Source organism: Typopeltis vanoorti, chromosome 16 (assembly GCF_054136105.1).
Source record: "Typopeltis vanoorti isolate ZY-2024b chromosome 16, IOZ_Tvanoo_1.0, whole genome shotgun sequence".
In the NCBI taxonomy this organism is placed as follows: Eukaryota; Metazoa; Arthropoda; class Arachnida; order Uropygi; family Thelyphonidae; genus Typopeltis; species Typopeltis vanoorti.
The window spans coordinates 57,641,576-57,665,708 of NC_143564.1; the positions used below are offsets into that span (position 1 = coordinate 57,641,576).

General features: G+C 34.7%; 2 protein-coding genes across 3 annotated transcripts in view; one reads left to right on the top strand and one right to left on the bottom strand.

Moving 5' to 3' along the window:
* Positions 1 to 24,133, top strand: part of LOC150098042 (nose resistant to fluoxetine protein 6-like) — a 352,140-nt gene that overhangs the window by 105,886 nt on the left and 222,121 nt on the right. The gene's annotated exons all lie outside the window — the stretch shown is intronic.
* Positions 1 to 24,133, bottom strand: part of Sec22 (vesicle-trafficking protein SEC22) — a 65,143-nt gene that overhangs the window by 24,388 nt on the left and 16,622 nt on the right. Inside the window, exons 2-4 of the mRNA XM_090406586.1 lie at positions 22,077 to 22,186; positions 8,984 to 9,144; positions 2,260 to 2,406 (exon numbers count right to left, since the gene is read on the bottom strand). Of these exons, the coding sequence (XP_090262712.1) occupies positions 2,260 to 2,406; positions 8,984 to 9,144; positions 22,077 to 22,186 (418 nt within the window). The remainder of the gene's footprint in view (positions 1 to 2,259; positions 2,407 to 8,983; positions 9,145 to 22,076; positions 22,187 to 24,133) is intronic.

Consider the following 24,133-nt stretch of genomic DNA (forward strand, 5'->3'; position numbering starts at 1 on the left):
TCCATTTACCGGGTTTCCCAGGAAGAGCAGCACCACACAAGCTGAACATCACAACAACGAACAAGGTGGCATATCCAGCCTAGTGCAAAGAGCTTGTGAACTAGACAATTGACCAGTGGAAAACAGTATTCTGGAGTGAGGAATCAAGGTTCACCTGTTTCCAGTCTGATGGCAAGGTGTGGAGGCAGCTTGGTGAATGCTTTTTACCACAGTGTGCTGTACCCATGGCAAAGTTCGGTGGTGGTGGAGTAGTGGTGTGGGGTACATTCCTGGTTTGGTGGGACCATTGGTCATTGTCTGTGGTTTCATGAAGGGCTCAGTACCCTGATGTTCTGGATAATGAGGTGCTGCCTACACTGTGGAGTTTTTATGGAACGGACCCATGTTACTATCAAGACAACACTGCTCCATGCCACAAAGCCGCAGCTGTTATGGAATGGTATAAAGAGATTAGGTTTCACAACTGCCCTGGCCTGTGCAGAGTCCTGACCTCAACCCGATCAAACACCCATGGGACAAGTTGGAGCGGCGAATGAGGTCCAGAGCAGCATGTTCTCAATCTCTTGCTGAACTCAGTGCTGCTTTGATGGAGAAATGGAGACAAATTCCACCTGATGTCTGCTGCACACTGGTGGAAAGCCTCCATCAAAGGGTGCAGAAGATGATCAAAACCAAAGGTGGACATACTGACATTAGGGTTTGCCTGCTGGTATCAATAAATTGCTAAATTGTGTGGACAATTATTGGTAGATAGTGTAGGTAGTTAAAGGCACAGTTCATGAAAAGAAGAAATCACATAGCAAGTTCCTGGCTCGAAAGTCAGCATGTGCTATTAGCACATTCAATAGAAAATGGGAAATTGTATAAAGAGCAAGTTATGTGTTAGTCCAAAAAAGCTCTGGAAAGAATACAAAAGATAAACATCATGAATGTGGAAAAATGTTCTGCTGGCTACCGAGGAAAACTTCATGAATGGAGGAAAGACTACTAAAGGTAGCTGAAGATGATGAAAGTGCAAACTTATCTGGAAATAGAAAAAGCCATCATCCATGCAATATTTTAGCATTGAAGGTTAAATATCTCATATCTTTAACCTGCAATATATTTACCCAATTGCATTTCACATAAGTTTTACAATGGTGACATTGCATTTTTTAAAAGATTGGAAGGTTCCAAATAATTGGAGTAAAGATTTCATTGTATCGATTTATAAAAAGGAAAATCAAACATGAGAATTGGGAATCCTTAGTCAGTGTTTCAAGAAAGAATTTTGTAAAATGCAGATGTGAGAAAAATTATTTGAAGAGAAAAAGTGAAGAACAAGCTAAGCTAGAAATAATCAAATCAGAGAAAAAAACCAACGAAACTTGCACCAAAACAGTATAAGAGTTATCCATATCATACAACCCTAAATCATTCATCAGACAAGATAAGAATAAAATACACGGAAGCTAAAAAAATAATAATAATGCATTTTTAATATTAAAAAATGAAACACAAACATCAATAAACATTGATGTCTGAAAAAAAAGCACTCAGAATTGTTGGAATACAGGGAAAAAAAAAACAATAAAACTTTGGAAATATAGAACAATAATGGATCAACAATGTTACTGTGACATATACAAAATATTTGTCTAAATACTATAAAAAAAATTCAGGGTACATATGAACAAATAGTAGCACAAGAGTTTTGACTAACAGATATATCACTCATCCTGTCTATACAATTAGCCAAACTGCAGAAAAATACTGGTAAATGAATACCCATATACTGCAGTTTTATTGACTTTGAAGAGCATTTGATTCAATAAATAGTATTGTAATTAATTCTATGTACCAAATAATACACCAAGAAATCCTTACATAACTGAATATTATTATAAAAGTACATAAACTTCTCTAACATTTTATGAAAACTTAAAATCCAAAACGGGTGATGCAGGATATGTTCTTGTTGCATCGTGAAACTATGTTTTTTGCACCATCTAGTTAAATCTAGTTTTCATCTACGTGTTCATTTTTGAGAAAATATAATTACTGAATATGATTTAATGGTTAGATAAGTAAAGGATCAGGTATGAAGTTTATAAGATCATATGGAGTCAAAAGTTTAAAAAGGTATGGATTGTCCTCCTGCCCCTCCATGACACAGAAGTAGAAAAACATGATTAAAATTGTCATGGTATTTCAATTTTTAATTAGTTAATTGTGAATTAATGAATCAAGCTTTCAAATGAAAAGAAAGAAATCTATTACCTGATATTGCAGTTCCTCTTTGTAAGACATCATCAATATTCTGAACCATTATCCTTTGCACATCCTGAAGTTCAGTATTGAGATGTGATAGGTTTCGGCGTGCCCTAACATCCATATAAGATTTCTTTGTTTTCTGAATAAAATTATCTGAAAAGATTTCATAAATATATACATATAAACAATCATGATTAAAACAGCATATTACCAAACCATATTCAACAAGCTATAAAACATCAAATTTCTAGTATTTTAATCATTTAGCTTAGTTCTATTCAGGCAATGACAATCAAGGAAAAGGAGTAGCAGCCATAGTATTCAACACAAAATATGAGGCTAATCTTCTTGAATGGCAGGCAGTCTCAAGTAGAGTAATGTGGGCAAATACGAGAATGGGGAACTGGACAATGAGACTTATTTGTGCCTATGCTCCCACAGAAGGTTCTACTAAGGTAGAAGTGGAGGCATTTTTTGATGCTTTAGAAAAAGCAACTGACACAATGAAAAAGGAAAAGTTGGTCCTTGTTGGGGATCTAAATAGCAGAGTAGGAAATGATTGTGAAACATACAAAAATATTTTGGGAAAATTTGGAGAAAAGAGCAAAGCTAATAATAATGGCAAATACCTGTAGGATTTCTGCTCAGGACATGGACTGGTTATTACAAACTCAAATGGAGAGAAGAGGCAAGGAATAAGAAAAGTCTCATTGACTATGTTATTGTTGATAGTGATGTTTTCTCCCTGCACTGCAAGACACCAATGTATAGAGGATTTGAAATTGGAAAAGATCACTATTTAGTCTTGAGCAGGATAAAATTGAATTTCATATTGAAAAGAATAACATGTAAGAAAGTTTTAAAGCAAATAAAAGTTGAGCAGCCCTCAGATGTGAACTGTAGACTAACATATACAAAGATTATTATCATCATCATCAAATTCCTGCCATGTACCCTCAAGGGGTGTACAGGATATGATAGTACTACATGAAAAATTTACATCATTACTAACTTCCTATCTACAATTTTCCTCCAAATCAGTCTGTTACTTGTCAAGACTCCAATATTATCATTATCAGATCTTATGTTTCTATCGTCTAAGGCACTTTGTACCGTATCAACCCACCTATATCTTGGTCTTCCTCTGGGTCGTTTTCCTGCCAACTTGGCAGAGAACACTTGTTTTGCTAATCTTTCCTCGCCCATTCTGTTTAAGTGACCATACCATCTGAGATTAGCTCTGCTAATGCATTCCTGGATGTTGACAAATTTCAAGTTCTTTCCTAATATCCCCATTTTTAATATGATATTGCCATTGATGCCATCTGTTCACGCCTCTAATCTTTCTCAGGACTCTCATATCTGTGGTCTCTAGTCTTTGATCAAGTGTTTTACTTCTAACTCAGCTCTCAGATCCATAAGTTAAAACTCGTTTGAACACTGTCTTGTATACAGGCTAATTTAGTGTTCCAACTAATTTCTCTCCTATTCCATATGAATTTATTCAGTTGACTTCCTACCATACCAGCTTTGTTAATTCTGATCTGTTTGCATATTTAATTTACCATCTTCAGTAAAAATCGTGACTAAGAAGTTGAAATGTTTTATTTGATCCACAAGTTTCCCGTTCACAACACAGTTGACATTTTCAGTGATTCTGCCTATTTTCATTGTCTTTGTCATTTTATTGCTGACCTTCATACCATATCTATTACAACAGTTATTCAATTTAGCCAGAGAATCTTGCAGACTTGTAGCGGGTTTATTGATAAGTCGTCTGCATAAAGCAAAGAGCTGACATTAACATCTCCAATTTTGATATCATGTTTAATGCCACTTTCCTTCATAATGTGATCCATATAGATAATGAATAACAGAGGGGATAATGTACATCCTTGTCTCACACCAGATTTAACATTAAACCATCTTCCTCTACTTCCTTCAATTCTAACTGCTGACTTACAACTCAAATAAATGCTAAGTATTGCTTGATATAATGCTCCATTGACACCATATAACAGCGTTTTGAATAGCTTCTCTCTTGGCACCTTGTCATATGCCTTTTCCAGATCAACAAAACTTAAATATAGATCTTTGTTATATTCCCATGCTTTCTCGACTATTTGTTGTAAAGTGAAGATCTGATCCTGACAGCCTCTATTTGGCCTGAATCCAGCTTGTACTTCAGTAAGCTTTTCTTCCACAATTCTTCTTAACCGTTTCTCAAGTATACTTGCATAGATCTTGCCGGGAACACTCAGTAGGGAAATACCTCTGTAATTCTCACATTCAGTTTTATTTCCCTTTTTATATATATAGGTACTAGTAGAGCTCTACTCCAATCATCAGGAATTCGTCCCTCTGTCCACGCTTTCTGAACTATGCAGTGCAGCCACTGTATGACTTTTATACCACCATACTTCAGCATTTCTGGTCAAATATTATCTACTCCTGCTGCCTTTCCACATTGCAAGCTTTTGATGGCTTTTTCTACTTCAAGTATGGATATGTATTCCTGACTGTATGCCTGTTTAGTGTTTTTTTACCATGTGCTATCACTGCTCGTTTCATTTAGCAATTTTTCGAACTAATTACTCCATACTTCAAGGATATCTTTTTCCCCTATTTTCGTGTCACCTTTATCATCTCTAACTCCTTTTACAGCACTCTTTCCTCCATTTCTAAGTTTCTTCAAAAACCTCCAGAATATCTCACCACCTTCTTGATATTTATTTTCTATGTTCTTGTCAAAGTCCTCCCATGACTTTTGTTTAGCTAGTTTTACACAGTGTTTAGCTTTCTTACATTTGTGTCTGTATTCTCGAAGGGCACAAGCTGACTTCAAGGCTTGCCACTGAATCTCCAAGGTTTGGTTCCTGTTCTGAAACTCTTTCATTTTTTTTTTCAATAATTTTTGTGTATTTTTGTCTACAGTTCACATCTGAGAGCTGCTCAACTTTTATTCGCTTTAAAACTTTCTTACATGTTCTTCTTTTCAATATGAAATTAAATTTTATCCTGCTGAAGACTAAATGGTGATCACTTCCAATTTCAAATCCTCTGTACACTCTGGTGTCCTGCACCAGGTAGAAAACATCACTATCAACAATAACATAGTCAATGAGACTTTTCTTATTCCTTGCCTCTTCTCTCCATGTGAATTTGTGCACATTTTTATGTTGGAACATGGTGTTAGTAATAAAAAGTCCATGTCCTGAGCAGATATTTGCCAACAAATCCAATTAATATTTGCTCTTATTATTAGCTTTGCTCTTTTCTCGAAATTCTCCCAAAATATTTTTGTATGTCTCACAATCATTTCCTACTCTGCTATTTAGATCCCCAACAAGGACCAACTTTTCCTTTTTCATTGTGTCAGTTGCTTTTTCTAAAGCCTCAAAAAATTCCTCCACTTCTACCTTAATAGAACCTTCTTTGTGACCATAGGCACAAAGACTTCTCAATTGTCTATTTCCCCATTCTCATATTTGCCCACATTACTCTACTTGAGACTGACTGCCATTCAAGAAGATTAGGCCTCGTATTTTGTGTTGAATACTATGGCTACTCCTTCTTTTCCTTGATTGTCATTGCCTGAATATAGCATTTTGTATTTATTGCTCAGAAAGATCTCACCAGTTTTGGTCTTTTTTTGTTTCAGTCACCCCTATTATGTCAATCTGGTACCTATCTAATTCTTCAGCTAGCTCCATTTATTTGCCATTCAGGCTTCTTACGTGGATAGTACCGATCTTAACTCTGGTGATGTTGAGTTTGGGTATGCTTTCAGATTTGTTCCAGTAGCTGACTTTTCGATTTTCGCCCTGGTTCCCTGGCGAAAACAAAGGGGGCCTTGTTTAACAGGGCGACGCCCCAGCCGGCATAAATTTTGTCATGTTGTACCATCATTTTCTATATTGGTTTAAGCCAATAAGAATACAATTTGGTCGGCTAAATCTCAAATTGCCAGCCCATCCTCATTTGTTCAGTATCCAGATAGATACTCAATAGGGTGCACCATGAGAAGGTGAGGATTGGACATTAGGTCAGAAGCCCTGGTCGGTTCTCCGTATTCCTTTAAAGACTATGTGGAGGTCTCCTCTCAGTTATAGCGTTGACCTTTATGCACCCCATTCTTCATTGTTTAATTTCCTTAATATTTTGTACACTATATCTTGTCTTCCATGTATGGCTTCTTCTATTTTATTAATAAATCTGACCCAAGTACCTTGATGAGCTTTCTGTACTATGGTTTTAACTATATTTCTTTTGTTTCCTTTGTATGTTTTCGAAGAAGTGATTTGTATGCCATTTGTATTTCTTTTATTGCATTTTTATATCTGTGTTCCAGATTTTTAATGCTTTTCTTTTTAATATTTAATTTTTCTTTCCAAGGATCTCAGAGGCTGATTTATGGATTATCTTTATTAGCTTTCCATTCTTCTTCTATATCTTCACTGATTTGGGCTTCTTTTAAGTAATCAGTTAATCGTGACTGATACAGCAATTTAATGCTTTCTTCTTGTAATAGATGTATTTTGTATACTTGTTCTATTTCTTGTTTTTTCTTAATTACTTTCTCTATTTTGCTAGTACAGGTATCCCTCGATTAACGTGGTTAATTAATCCCTCCATGTTACCGCGTATATCAAAATCACGTTAATCAAATCTAATAATCAATGGTAAAAATTACAATTCGTCCATGATCGATTACTGTATTAATAATTCGTTTTATATGGTACTACTCTTTTAGGAAAGATAAAAAATGAATGCAAAATAAATGTTTAATAAATATTTGTACCTACATTATTCACTACAATTTTTTTTATCAAAAGAAGTTATCATGAGTCCTTTGAACAGTTTTAGTTTTTTTCTTATCGGCATAAATTCTACGATAACAAGAAAAATGACTCAGACCTTGGCAAACAAGCAATAAAACATAAAGAACACTGCAAATATAATACATGATGGTACAAATTAAGTGGATATTGAATCCAACATTATTTCATAGCCGAATAAAAACTACAAGAGTTTCGTGCCGAATATATAGAAACTAAAAGTTTTGGCGGATGCAAGCATAAGCAACCTTATGGGCAACTCGTAGTAAAGGTGGATTAATCTCCAGATCACTTTCCTTAGTATTTTCCATAATGTAAAGCACATCTCCTAGAGTAGATGTATGATAAATAAGCCTTTGGCTGTCTATTTCAGTAATACATGATGGTTTATTTTCAGTTACAATTTAGAAATTATTGAACAAAGAATAAAAAAACAACAACTAAACCATACTATACTGACATCGGAGGTCACAGTATCTCTCAGATAAAATTTACTGTCAAATATCACAAACCTTTATATAACATGTGTTAAACCAAACTGACAGCAAAAAACAGTGCGGAATACCACTTGTAACATATGATGCACAGCTACTCATGACCTCCAAGCTATACACTGAATTGTGTAAGAATATTTATATTAAACATTTTGCATGTATCTGTCAGCTCAGCTGCGAGCTCTGCAGGGTTAAAAGGTGCATTAATCATATCTTGCCGCGTTAAGCAAGGGATACTTGTATTTCTCTTTTAGAGACTACTAAATAATGATCTGAAACAATTTCGCTTTCTCTGTAAACATGCACATCTCTCACAGGTGGAGCTAGTTTCCGATTAGTAATGATATAATCAATTATAGGTATTGTTCCTCTGCCATTCCAAGTATATTTATTTATATATATTTTTTTTTTTTGAAAAAAAAAAAAAAAAAAGTATTGGTTATTTTAAAATTAATCAAAAGTAAATAAGTAATACTTCAAGAAGTCTAATAAGTTCTTGATCATTGTTATTCATGCAAATTTCTCCCTATTTTCCTAAGTCATTTGGGATTGGATTATTTCCAATTCTGGCATTACGATCTCCTGCTGTTAATATATAGTCAATTTTTATTACATTTATTTAACTGTTTCTGTAGTTCCTCATAAAATTGTTCACATCCTCTTTCCTGTCTTCTTCAGGGGCATATATCCTATGATATTTAAGTAGCTTCTATTTGTTTTTAACTGTTATAATTCAATCATTTACAAAATTGTACTTTTGTATTCTATTTTTCCATTTATTATCAATTAAAATGGCCACACCACTAGAAGCTCTGATATGTTGGCCCACTTCACTATACAGGAAGTAAACCATCTATATATTTTGTTCCTTTTAATTTCTTTTTTGTTTCTGTTATCACAGCTATATTAATATTTTTAGTTTTTAGTTGTTTTACTAATTCTAATTTCTTTATTGCTATGTTTTGCACATTCCATGTGGCTATTTTTAAAATGTCTGAGATTCCTAATTGGTTACCTTTATCCTTACTTAGTCGTTTTTCTGTTGTTTTGGTCTAATGAATTTTCCAGTTCAAACATCTGAGTTGTAAAATTTTTTACTTGGTAAGGTAACTAGTCTTATGCAAACCCACAACCTGGAGGACCAGAGTATCTCTCGACCTGCCCAACTAGGGAGGCCCTACCAGTAGCTTAGCTCTTCAGGTCATTGATGCGTGCAAGCCTCCTTGCCACGTCAAGGTGGAGATACCAATAAACTTGGGGTTAAGTTAATGAAACCAGAAATGCGCAGCTAAAATCTTTTAGGCTGTGCATTTCCATCTGGGGAGCAACCCCCTTCAGTGAGATATAGCACAGAATTCAAAATTAAAAAGCACTTTAGACTAATTTTAAATAACTTACCAAATTCAATAAAACTATAGGGCCTAGATGCACTGCTGACTCTATTGCCATATTCTGAAGTAAACTGATTCTGCAAGTCTTCAAGATAGGCAAATGCCAAACGTTTGGAAAAGGACTGTTCACAGAGTACAAGGTAACAAACACCATTTTCAATAAGGCAGCTGAAATGTACATGAAAACAGATTACATATATGAGCTATATACTAATGATAAAAGTAGTTTTTAATTTATGTTATATATCGAGAGCTTCATGGATGTTTCCAAAGACAACTGATAAATTTTGAAAAAAATCACATGTTGTGCATAAATTTAAACCTAATTTTTTTTTTTATTTTTTATTTTTTTTTTTTTTTTTTATTAAACTGGAAGTTTCCCATTGCACTTGTTTATTGCAAGTAACACATTATTTGTTTGTAACTTATGTGTTAGAATATTGGAGAGACTAAGCACAGTGTGTAAGTACAGATATAATCATAAAATATCTGAAAATTGAGAAACCTTTAAATGCATTACTTTTCTATATTCAACTTACACTGGTGTCCAAAAGCTAAGGATCAACTATATTTTTACCTGTATACATGAAAAAATTTTCATGACTACAACCAAATGTGGACAAATGTATTGATGTATTGCCAGAATACTAATAAATTATATTACACAAAAAATGTGTTATAAATTTCATACAAATTAAATTGCAATACATTTTTGGCAAAATGTCACAAATTTCCTGAGGACATAGTTAAGGAATTAATGTGCAGTGCTTGAAGAAAACTATACAGAGAGACATTTCAGTATGGAATATGGCCACCTCAAAATGCGATGCAGCTCTTATGACGTCATACCATGCTTAGAGCACCGAGTGATTCAGGAGTTGTTGAGGCAAACTGGCCCACTCCTCCTTCAGAACAAGGCCTTATTTTCTGGAGGGGAATTTTGAGCACTAGTCTGTCTCAATATTGTATCCCAAATGTGTTCTATGGGGGTTAAGATCTGGGTAGTTTGCTGGTCCCTCAATTTGATTAATATCCTTGATCTCCAGAAGTATCTCCACTCCTCATGTATGATGTGATGTGGGATTGTCATCCATAAAAATGAATTCTTCATGTACAGTGTCATGGGACAATCGAATATGAAGAACTTTGTTACAATATCATTCACCAATTGTCCCTTTTTCCAGCACATCTATTAAGCATAATGCCTCCCCACATCATGACTCCAGCATCACCATATCTATCCCTTTCAAGAGCATTTTGGTGATGATAAGCATCATCATCAAAATGCATTTCATGCCAGATCAAGTGTCAACTAGAATCGGAGGAAAGACTAAAATGACTCAACTGTAAAGAGTACATTAGCCCATTGGCTTGTCCAATTTTTATGGATACAGCACCACTGAAAACATGCTCTATGATAAGTTGTGAATAAAGGAATGCAGACTACAGGCCTTCAGTTGTATAGGCCTACTTGTCGCAGATGTCTTGCCAGTTTGTTGAGATAGCCAAGTGCCTGTGCTTAATTGGTGATGACTTGCAAGCTGACCTGCCATGATGCATTGATTTCACTGTTAACAAAATGTGTCTTCATGCTCCGTGGCAGAGTTAGGGTGATCTCTTAGCAAACATTTGGAACATATTCCATTAGTTTGAAACACTGCCTAGAGCCTAGATACAATGCTATGTGAGATTCCAAACTCTTTGGCAATATCAATATCAGTAATTCTGCTGCCTTCTTAAGGCTTTCCAATAAATGTGAAGCCTTTTGCCTTTTATTCTGTTGAGTGTTATCATGTAACTCCTTTGCACACGATTTAAAAATGTGTTCTGCTTTCTACTTGAAATCATCAGTTATTCAAACTACTACAAGCTGATTTGAATTGCAGTATTTGCAGTTTTAATCTTCAGAAATAGTGTTCATCATTAGGTTTCGGACACTAGTGTATTTACAAGGTTTTCAGAATGGCAGTTTTTAAATGCTTTTTTTTTTGCTGTAATTAAACTAATTACATTCTGGAATAATTAAACTAAAGTTAGAATTCAAAAAAAGTTGTTCATCTACTTGGAATTCTGTGTGCATGTGCATCTCTTCATTCTAATCAGTAGCTGTCAAAATGGCAAAAGTCAATTAAAATGTTGGCCTTATGATACACAAAATTAAAAAAATTTAAGTTTTCAAGGTACTCAATTTCTAAACTTCTAAGCTTATTCACAATATTTTTTATGAAGTCTGAAGCAGTGAGCAAATCAGCATGTGCCCTCAGAAAATACACGAAAGTGCCAAAATGTTGTGGAAACCATTAAAGAAAGCTTAGAAATAAGAACAAAACAAAAATTAGATAATACAGAATGACAATAAAATCTGAATATAGGAATCTTTTGGATGTCTGGAGTAATTACATGAGATAAGTGACAGCACAGTGGTAGGAAAATTTTTTCTAGAAGTAGAAAAAATTATCAGAAATCTGAAATCTATCAAGAGCATATATCTTAAGAAATGATCAGATATGAAGGAATAAAATTTTAGAATGAACCCACATTACAGTTAGTCAAATTTTCACATGACCAGGAGCACAGTTCTTAGTCATATCCATGTTATAAAAAAAAAAAAAAAAAAAAACTAATAGTGAGAATCATAGAGGAATTTCCTTATGAGTTCCATCTAAGATTTACAAAAGCATATCTGTTGTTTTGAATTATGGATGAAGCAATTAAGGCTATGAGACAGTGTATGCTGTAAATTGTAAACTTCCAGAACAAGCTGGGTTCAAGACAAAAAGTGATTGCTAGAAGCAGATTTTTACTTCAGTACAAATATAGCTGAACCTCTGTAGTTCAGCCATTAAATGCTCATTAGTTGGAAAGACCTAGGTTTGAATCCCACCTAGGATATGAATCTTTAAGTTATTTTCAAATGAATGTGAGTTAGGTTGTCCTATATACAGCGATGGCAGGATTTATTTCTTCTGGAAACTTGGGTTTTATACCCTGCAGGACAAACCAATCAGAAGATACAAGCTATTCCGCAATGCATTCTTGTATCTGGGTTTTTGACTTGTCTGTCTTGCAGACAAACCAGAGAATATAGACAGAGACCACACTAATATCCTATCATAACATTAATTAAGATTTTATAAAGCTGAGTTACTTGGTTGTGACAGGCTAGTGATCTTAACATGTAATGAGAAGACAAATAGTTGAGAAAACATGGAAATATAATGACAATCTGTATTTAAGTTTTGCATATCTGGAAAAGGGATATAATAAAGCGCTACCAGGAAAAAAAGTTGTTCAGAATGCTAAATTATATAGTTTAAATATATCATTCTAAAGAAAATATATACAGCCTATACATAAATTGTAAGTTAGCAGTTAGAACTGATAGATGTACAGGAAGGTAGCTGGATGTAAGGTGTAAAGTGCAAGTCAGGTATAAGGCACAATTGTATATTTTGGATGCCCAATTTGCTGGATAAGTGGTTGGTTAAAAAAAAGAAATAATTTTTGAAAATTTGAAAGAAATGAAGTTCATACATTTTATATTTTTCTAAATATTATTCTAAAAGTAGAATGTCATATTTATTTGAATTTAAAGTTGTGCTAAAATAAACAATATTAACCAGTTTTTTTTTTTGTTTTTTTTTTGTGTGTGTGTGTGATTGAAAGTTTTTAAGACTGGCAGTTTCACCATACTATTAAAAGAATTGATAACAGAAAAGTTATAAATACTATAAAAGCTTTCTTTTAAAATAAATTTCAGAGAACAGTGAGTTTTAGTAAAAAAAGATGTTTTAAATGGACTAATAAAAGAATACTGGCAAGGGTGTTGGGTTTGTTGCTTTATTGAATATGATGTGGCCTAAGATTGTTGGCATTAGTGAAACCTGGCTATCTGAATCATATATGATCAGTGGGATAGTGTATAATGGGTATACTATTTTTAGGAATGACAAAAAAGATAGGAAAGGAGTACTACTAATGATATCAGATGACTTAAGTCCAGTTAGGGTAGAAACACAAAAACAATGATGGTAATCAATGTCCTATGTAGTGATGAGTCTAAGTCTATCTGGTGTGAAGTGGAGATTAACAGAATGAAATATATGGTGGGATGTTGCTACAGACCTGGCAGCTCAGTTGCAGGGGATGAAGAAATGCATCACCAATTTAGCCTTATGGGTACCAAACAAATGATCATTATGGGTGACTAATTTTCCAAACATTGATCAAGTAGAAGAGAAATCTCATGATAAGAAAGAAGAGGAATTTACTGAATTGTTATGAGACAACTTTCTCAAGCAGCATGTGAAAGAAGGAACTTGAGGTCAAAGAGTGTTGGATTTGCTCATAGCGTTTTGTGTTTCTTTTTGTTTTTCTACCCTAACTGGACTTAAGTCATCTGATATCATTAATAGTACTCCTCCTCTCCTATCTCTTCTGTCATTCCTAAAAATAGTATACCCATTACACTCTATCCCACTTACCATATCTGACTCTGATAGCCAGGTTTCACTAATGCCAACAATCTTAGGCCACATCGTATTCAATAAAGCAATGAACTCAACGCCCCTTGCCAGTATTCCTTTATTAATCCTTTATAAATTAGAGTATGAAAAAAAAAAAAAAAAAAGAAGGCCATCCAAAAGAATTTTATCGTTACATTGCAGGCAAAAGAAATAATGAATGTGAAAGAATAACATTATTGAGTACCATGCAGATGGTACTCGAGTGTCAGAAGCTAATGAGGTTGTTCAGTTAATAAGAGCTCACTTTGCTAAGTTATATCAACCAGGCGTATGTAACATGGTACACAGTGCTACTGCTACGTTAGATGAAGAGTTAGATGTGCATGAAAATGAGGTTGAAGAGCTGTTCATAACCTGGATAAGAATTTGTCTATAGGGACAGATGGAATATCAGTCTGTTTGCTAAAGGAATGCTCAGCTGAACAAATGCATGATAGTTCCATTGTACAAGGATGATGGAAAAACTGATGTGTCTAACTACTGACCCATCAGTATCTCTGGTGTGGTAGTGAAGATCTTAGAGAAGTTGGTAAGAACTAGCATACAGGAATGGGTAGAAAAACAAGCTATACTCTGCAAGGAGCAGAGTATAGCTCCCCTCTCACAAGAGGGTGAGAGGGGACTACCCATGGCCAATCCAGTTAATTGTTTGTAAATGGTTTTCTTCCATATGAAATAGTTAGAAGTTAAACAGTGACTAAACATGATATCTGAAGATGATATACTTGCTAGCCTTGATGTTCCCTGTTTACCAACATTCCAGTAGTTGAAGTCATCAACATCTTAGACAATGTGTTCCCACAAGACATCACTTCGTTGTTTAGTCACTGTTTAACTTCTAACTATTTTGTATGGAAGAAAACCATTTACAAACAATTAACCGGATTGGCCATGGGTAGTTCCCTCTCGCCCTCTTGTGCTGACCTATTTATGGAGGATCTTGAAACTAAAATCGTATCTCAGATTAACCCAAAACCTACAGCATGGTTTAGATATGTAGATGATATCTTTATCATATGGAACCACAAAAAGGAAGAGCTATTGGATTACCTAAACAAAATCAATTCGTTCCACCATACTATCAAATTCACACTAGAACTTGAAAAGGACAAACAACTACCATTCCTGGACATCATAATAAAGAAACAAGAAAATAACAGTGTCAACTTATCTGTTTATAGAAAACCTACAAATACTGGACGTTATCTACACTTCAGCTCATCACACCACATCTCCCAAAAACTTAGCATTATTCATATGCTAAAGAAAAGAGCTATACAGTTTACTATGGACCAAAATGATCTACAAGAAGAATTGACTACAATATCCAACGACCTATCCTTAAATGGCTACACTAGAAGACTCATCAACAAAATTCTCTTCGCTGACATACCACAAAGACAACGCGATGTCACCCAATATATCACCACTATAACTATTCCATACATTGGTACCATTTCCAAAAAACTGGCTCTCCTCCTAAAACCACACAATATTAGAGTGACCTTTAGTCAATTGAAACTATTCAGAAATTTCTAAGATCACCGAAAGACTTCCATCCTTTCTACAAGTATGCTGGAGTTTACAACATCCCTTGTTCCCGTGGTCTTAGTTACATTGGTCAGACGTCTAGAAGCTTCGAAATGAGACAAACAGAACACATTGGTTATGTAAGAAATAGCAGACAAGATATATCTGACCTTTCTTCCCACGTCTCTACACCCAACCATATTATTGAATGGAATAAAAGTTATATGCCTTATATAGAAGAAAACTACCATTCCAGAATCTTCAAAGAAGCAGCTAGTCGCCCATTCCACAAAAAACCTCAACAGGAATCAAGGTTTAATCCTACCTAATATATGGAAGACCTTAATCAGATCACTAAACACACATGAAATGAACTTCAGCACCAACTACAAAATGTTTCCCAACAAGTAAATCATGTATCCGTGACACGTGTATTGTTTCACACTCAGTACTATTTTGTTATTGAATTAGAATTGTCAGTTAACACCTAGCTTGCAATTTATTTTGCCTACCTTATTTGTACCCTGAAGATGCTGACAGTAAGCCATCGAACTAGTTGGTTATTAAATAGTTTATTACTACTTTGACCAATACTTCTAAATAAGAGTTAGTTATTCATTACACTATGATAATGTTAGATTTTTCTAAGGCATTGGATAGGATACCACACGAAAGGCTGTTGCATATAATGGAGAATATGGGATTGGAATATAAAATCTTGACTTGAATCAGGGGATGACTGACAGACGGATATCAAAAAGTGACCAGTGGTGTACCTCAGGGATCAGTCCTTGGGCCATTATTGTTCAATCTGTACATTAATGACATCAAGCAGGGTCTAACATCAGATGTGCAATTGTTTGCCGATGATGTGAAGATAGGAAGGGCAATCAGGGATGCCACTCATATTCAGCATTTACAAAATGATATGAATAGGCTGGAAATTTGGGCAAACGAAAATGGCTCAGTTTAATGTTAATAAGTGTCAAGTTATGCATTTTGGAATGATTAGAGTTCCAGTGACATATTATATTAGCAGGGATATGCTACAAGAAACTGAGGAGACAAGGGATCTTGGCATATTGGTGGATAGGAATTTGAAGTTCAAAGGTCACATAGCAAAAGTTGCAAATACAACTCAAGAGGATAATTGCGATGTTGAAGCGAACCTTGACATGTAAGCATAAGGAAATCATTTTGCCTCTTTATACGGCTTTGATAAGACCATACCTGGATTGTGTGCCCCAGATTCCAAGGGGATAAAGAAGTTGTGGAAAGGGTGCAAAGAAGAGTTACAAAGATTATATCGGACTATGGGATTTAGATTATGAGGACAGATTGCGAGTATGTGGATTAGGCTCCAGTTAACAGGAGTGATATGACAGAGGTCTATAAACCTTTGAATTGGTGTTATAGGATATCGTCTGATGAAAATTTTCATTATATGGAAGGTGGGAAGAGAACTCTGGGATATCTATGGAAGTTAAAGTTGTTTGCAGTCAAGAAAGGGGCAAGAGCTAGGTTTTTCTCTTACAGAGGAGCGAGTGAGTGAAATAGTTTGCCTTTAGGGTAGTGAGTGCATCTAGTGTGAATGAATTTAAGGGAAAGTATGACAGCTGGTTTGGGTGATTTATAGCCTCCCTTGATGAGTCCTCAACTCCATGGAGGTCTCAGACAATAATAATAATTTAAATTCACCCAGTAACATATGCAGCTGAAATTATGTATATAATAAACAATGAACTAGAAGAAGACTAGTACTACATGTATGTATAAAAATAACTAAGCACTCTCTCTCTGGTTTGAACGGGACTATTAGTGGTGAAAGCAAGAAAAAGAAAGAGCATGCAACAGAAAATTAATATTTTTCAAAAAAGTAGTAGATATATATTTTTTTGAATTTTTTCTTTTCTTTTTATTTATCCCACACACGAGAGGTAAAGGACCTATAACACATCAGTGCCATGTGCGAGGTGCAGATGAGGATTGAGAAGGAATAAATTTAGAGGAATTCAGAAGATCACTCTATTCATGTTATTTGAAATTATCTTACTTTCAAAAAGTTTTTGCTTCTTAGTCTCAGTAACACCAGTTATGCCAATACAGTATTTCTATAAATGCTCTGCTAGCTGCCTCTTTTCAACTGATGCATTTTATGTTGATGGTGCATGTTTCCATGTTTTTGATACTATTGAGTTTGATCATGTAACTGACTTTTCCTCAGTTTTCTGATGAAAATAGTTGGATGCCTTGTTTAACCCACCTCCCAACTGGCCATGATGCCTATAAACGTCCAGCTAAATCTTCTTATCCATGAATAGCATGGATAAGAAGTGCAATTTGGTCTCATTATTTCATCTGCCTCGGCTGGTAGGAAGGTTAACTGGGTTATTACACCCCCAGCCAGCAAGACTAAAATTGTTACATCATATTATATGTGTAATTTAAGAGGCAATACAGAATAGTTTTGTTAGTTAGGTCCAATATTACCTCATTTCTTCAGTATCTAAGATGAATATATACATTTTAAAGCATACCACTGAGGTAGTGGAGATTTGACATTGGGTCACAAGCAATAGTCGATTATATAGCTTTGATCCTTAAGTGGACCTAGAATTTTCTGAAAAACTAATTTTTATTTTTAGAAATGTGAGGAAAATCTTATCTTCAGCAGTAATCTTTACGTTGCTAATCCTCAGTCAGTCTTTATGGCTGGTTTCCTTAGACCCAAGTTTTTCTTGGCATTTTTGCTCAATCAACATTCATTTTGTAAATAAAATCAAGTTAGGGTTTAGCTTAGAGAAGTTCACAATGCTTGCACACACAGCATCCAATGGCAATCCATTCCAATTACATAATATTCAATGAGAGAAAAATCTGCATCTCGCTCCCTTCTTAGCAGAATTCATTCTCGGCTTCCAAGGGTGACATGACAGAGGTCTATAAACTTTTGAATTGGTGTTATAGGATATAGGCTGATGAAATTTTTTATTATATGGAAAAATTCTCTTGTCATTTCCCCACCTTCATTAAAATAAAATTCCATCAACTGAAATCCTGTATGACTCTATCAGAAGTTTCTAAGCCTCCGTTATATCACCCTTCTTTCTTTTGTTTGCTAGTGTCTACAGTCTACAAATTCTCAATCCATCTTCATAATCAGTATTCCACAATCATGATATAATTTTTAACACTCTCCTTTGCACTCTCTCCACTGTATCAGAATCACTACGGAAACCAGACCTGTGCACAATAGTCCAAATGAGGTCTTATCAATGCCTCGTAAAGAGGCAAAATGACATCCTTATCTTTATTGCAAAAGTTTCTTTCTGCATTGAAATTATCTTTTGAGCTGTATTTGCAATCTTTGCTACATAGCCTCTGACTTCATTTTCTTAGCTACTAACACTCCATGATCCCTAGCCTGATAAGTTTCTTCTGCCAATATAATATGACATTGGATATCTAATCACACTAAAGTGCATGACTTTTCATCATTTACTGACATTGAGCTGACATCCATTTTCCCATACAATTCCAGCCTATTCAAATAATTTTGCAAGTACTGCATATCAGCCATATTCCTGATTATCCAGAAACTGATACCATTGTGCTGAACTTGGTATATTCCTCAGTTGGTATTAATTTCCTGCTTTGTAGTTCAGAATGTAATCTTTTCTGAATGGAACGTTCATAAACACAGTTACTTCCCAACTGAGTATTGCATGATCAATGTCACCAACTGGAGGCTAAATAGTTACATCTTTAAATGAGAATCTAACACTTTGACTCGAGTTCTTTCTGTCACATGCTGCTTGAGAAAGTTGTCTCGCAACACTCAATAAATTCAGTTTCATTTTTCTCATGAGATTTTACTGCAAGCCAATCAATGTTTGAATAATTAAAGTTTCCCATTATGATGATTCTTTTTGCATCCATTTTCTCTATTTGGTGATGCATTTTTTCATCACTAGCAACCGATCCACCGTCTGTAACAACACCCCACTATGTATTTGATCTTGTTAGATTCCACCTCAAACCAGATGGCTTCAAACTCACTGCTACATGATAAACTGTTACTATTATTACAATCGTAGGTCTCAACTCTAACTGTATTCAAGTTACCTGATATCATTAGCAGCATAACCACCCCTTCCTCTCCTATCCTGCCTATCCTTCCTAAAAATACTGTACCCTTTACACCAGATACCAGTTAATATGTCTGATTCTGATAATCAGGTCTCATTAATGCCTATAATCTGAGGTCCCAACATATTGACTAAGGCAACAAACTATCACTGTTTCTAATATTCTAGCATTTGTGTACAGACATAATAAGCTACTTACATGTTCTTTTGTATACTCTTGTCTGTAGTCTTGAAGATCTGTTCTTTTCTTTTCTGCATATATAAGATATCTATTAAAGATATCTTATATATGCAGATATCTTTGCACACGTTTGATTAGTTCAAACTGGACGAACACAAAGACGAAATCATTCATTCCTCATTTCCATGATAGTGTCCATTCCCGTCATTAATACTGTTGCTCTTACATACATATTCTCACCATTCCTCCCATTATAATTTAGTTTTCCTGACTCTGTGTTAGGTCTTGTACCAGTTATTGGTTTTTCAAGAATTCTGATGCCAAACACATTCAAGGAGGCCATACCTCTTATACAAATTCAATCCATTCAGAAATGAGTTGACAGAGATTCTCTGTCAAACCATTTGCAATGAACAGCATGGATTTACAAAGGGAGGGTCATGTTTTAGCAACTTGCTTACATTCTATAATAATGTTACCATTGAACTAGACAGGGGAAATAGATAAACCATGATACTTTTGGCGTTTGCTAAGGCTTTTGACAGAATATTGCATGGAAGACTGTTGCATAAACTGGAGAATATGGGATTGCATTACAAAATATTAGCAAGGATAAGAGGATGGCTAAATGACATATCAAAAAGTAATATATGGGGAATGTGAGTCTGCAAAATTTAAAGTAACTAGTGGTATACCAAAAGGATCAGCCCTTGATCCACTGTTATTCAATCTGTGCATTAATGATATTGGAAAGGAATTGACAGGTGGCATACAGCTATTAGCTGATGAAGCACAGATAGGTACAGTAATCAGAAATGTTGCTGATATGCAGTACTTGAAAAATAATTTGAATAGGCTGGAATTGTGAGCAATCTAAAATGGATATCAGTTCAATGTCAGAAAATGTAAAGTCATGCACTTTGACGTGATTAGATATCCATTGTCATATTATATTGGGGGAATTATGCTAGAAGAAGCTGACAAGGCTAGGGATCTTTGAGTGTTAGTAGACAGCAAGTTGAAGTTCAGGGGCCATGTAGCAAAGGTTTCAAATACAACTCAAAAGATAATTGCAATGCTGAAATGAACATTCACATGTAAAGATGAGTACATTATTTTGCCTCTTTGGACTATTTTGTGCAGGTATGATCTTCTGTTTCCGTTGTGATTCTGATACAGTGGAGAGAGAGAGAGAGTGCAAAGGAGACTGTTAGAAATGATATCAGGATTGTGGAATACTGATTGAGAATTTCTAGACTGTAGACACTAGCAAACAGGAGAAAGAGGGGGTCGATATGATTGAGATTTACAAACTTCTGAAAGGGTCATACAGGATTTCAGTTGATGGAATTTTTAATTTTATGGTATCCTTGGAACCTGAGAATGAATGCCGCTAAAAAGGGGTGAGGGCTAGATTTCTCTCTCATAGAGTGGTGCATAATTGGAATGGATTGCCATTGAATGTTGTATGTGCAAGAAACGTGAATGAATTCAAGTATGACTGCTAGTGTGTGTGTGTGTGTGTGTGTGTGTAGCATATGGCCTCCGTTAATAATAATAATAATATTTGGCCTCTAGAGCAGGGTTTTTGGACTATTTAAAAAATATATAAAATCAATAAAAATGGAAAAAATCTTCATCCCACGATACAAATGTACTACAGGTTTACAAAGAACCCTTTTGATGGGAGCCACATAAAAAAAGTGCAATTATGCAAAAAAATCAAGTATTAAACATAAGTAAAATCATTAGCGTTATGTCCTTAAATTGATATGCTTATTATTAATAATTAAAAAAAAGCAAAAAGTTGCAAAGAGAAGTGCTGGTTTCATTGGAACTAGTACTTGTGCATTCTTCAAAGATTCAAAATGATATGTCTACTTTGAAAGCAATTAGTAATACCGGCAAGGAATGCCATTTACATAGAATATGAGTTCTAATTTCTGCCCACATATACATTAGTTATGTGCTACAGTTTCTATAATCTCAGAAGAATGCCACAAAATTTGTTTTACAGCATATACTGTACGTACACACACACACACACACACAATGCACAAAAATATTCATATGATTTGGTAGTTTTATATTGCAGCTGGAAGGATGGTTGGACATGTGGCCATCAAGAAAAGAGAAAGCTGGGTATGATTCCAGTCATGAAAAAGAATTTTTATATGGTCTCTTTCAAATGAAGATGAGTGTCTCATTTAATGCTTTTCTAGTTTTTATTCCTATAAAAAAGGCAAAATGGACACACAACACATCAGTAACTAACAAATACTCTGCGTCAGTAGTGCATAGTGTAATGCAGACAATAGTTTGCGAAGTGTAGGTGGTGGATCATGTGTTGTACTTTGTGCTGTGACCTCCAGCAGAGTCTTGAAACTCAATAGATGTTTTATGTAATAATAAACTATGAAACTGTTATCCTGGTTATAGAATGATAAGTTTCGTATGTTATATTTTTCCTTATTTTACACACAGCATTTGTTTCAATAAAGTCTCAATTTTTAACAGATATAATTATAAGGAATAAACTGTCACAAGCCATTCCTTAAAAATGGGATTTATACATATCACTAAAAAAAATAACATAGCACAAAAATCATGACAGCCAAATTAATTAAAAACAGACTGTAGAATCTATAAAATGCTAGTTCATCCATATAATACATAAATCAATGACACAGAATAATTCTCCATAAAACAGCTTACTGGAAAATAAAAGATCCTGTTTCAAGGCTACTACGAGGTGGAGATTGGGTATTTAATTTCTTGAAGAGCATCTTTGCTTGATTCTGATACTCCAGAGTACTTCTCCCTGTCTACAACCAAAAATAAACATGAAATGCACATTTTCCTTTTAGTAAAAGCATTTTTTTTCAACTTGTCAAAAAGCACCTCTACTGATGTGGAAGAACAATTAATAGCAATTTAATAGTTATTAATACAATTACAAGTACAATTAATTGCAACACTTAATTACATAGTACTATCAGTCTCCTATACACCCCTTGAGGGTATATATCAGGAATTGGTGATAACGAGCACTGTGATTCCTGCATTGGCACAATCATCAATTAGTCCATGTGGTGGACACGTGATGTTGAATGAGAATTACCATGAAAGAATGCATTTTCTGGAAGTGCCACTGAATTGCGCATGAATCATTTTATACAGTCTATATTGCTCATTTGATAGACATTTTCTGCAAAGATAAATTTCTCATTCTTTCTTATTGTGACAATTTGTGAAACTACTGTTTTGACATACGTGTCAAGAATGGCAGAAAACAAAAAAAATTGGATGCAACAGAGTTAGGTTGTATGCACAATAACAAATTTGTCATAGTAATTTTAAAAAATATTATTTTGTGTATTTGAGAAACTGCAATTAAAACAAACTAAACAACAACAAAAAAATTCTTTGATGTCATGTTACCCATTATCAAAACCATATGATTATTAAACTGCTATACAAACTGATTATGAAATTCCCAAAACAGAAAAAGATAGTGAAATCGGTTATTTTTCCAAAGTTCATTCATATTTTCTTTTCCAGTGTCCTTTTCATTTAGGATTTAGCCGACCAAATTGTATTCTTATTGGTTAAACCAAAATAAAAAATGATGGTACAACATGACAAAATTTCATGCTGGCTGAGGCGTCACTCGGTTAAAAAAAGGCCCCCGTTGTTCTCACCAGGGAACCAGGGTGAACAGTGAAAAGTCACCTACTGGAACAAATCTGAAAACACACCCCAACTCAACATCAGAGTTAAAGATCGGTACTATCAACATAAGAAGCCTGAATGGCAAAGATATGGAGGTAGCTGAGGAATTAGATAAGTACCAGATCGACATAATAGGGGTGATTGAAACAAAAAAAGACAAAAACTGGTGAGATATTTCTGAGCAATAAATACAAAATGCTATATTCAGGCAATGACAATCAAGGAAAAGAAGGAGTAGCCATAGTATTCAACACAAAATAAGAGGCTAATCTTCTTGAATGACAGTCAGTCTCAAGTAGAGTAATGTGGGCAAATATGAGAATGGGGAAATGGACAATGAGACTTATTTGTGCATATGATCCCACAGAAGGTTCTACTAAGGTAGAAGTGGAGGAATTTTTTGATGCTTTAGAAAAAGCAACTGACACAATGAAAAAGGAAAAGTAGGTCCTTGTTGGGGATCTAAATAGCAGAGCAGGAAATGATTGTCAGACATACAAAAATATTTTGGGAAAATTTGGAGAAAAGAGCAAAGCTAATAATAATGGTAAATATTTGTTGGATTTCTGCTCAAGACATGGACTGATTATTACTAACACCATGTTCCAACATAAAAATGTGCACAAATTCACATGAAGAGAAGAGGCAAGGATAAGAAAAGTCTCATTGACTATGTTATTGTTGATAGTGATGTTTTCTCCCTGGTGCAGGACACCAGTCTAAAGAGGATTTGAAATTGGAGGTGATCACTATTTAGTCTTGAGCAGGATAAAATAGAATTTCATATTGAAAAGAATAACATGTAAGAAAGTTTTAAAGCGAATAAAAATTGAGCAGCTTTCAGATGTCAACTGTAGACTAAAATACACAAAGATTATTGAAGAATGAGAGAGTCTGAGAACAGGAATCAAACCTTGGAGATTCGGTGGCAAGCCTTGAAGAAAGCCCTGATTGATTCAGCTAGAGAGGCATGTGATGAAGTTGTCTGCAAGAATAGAAAAATTAGAACTCCATGGTGGACACAGGAAGTTAAACAGGCA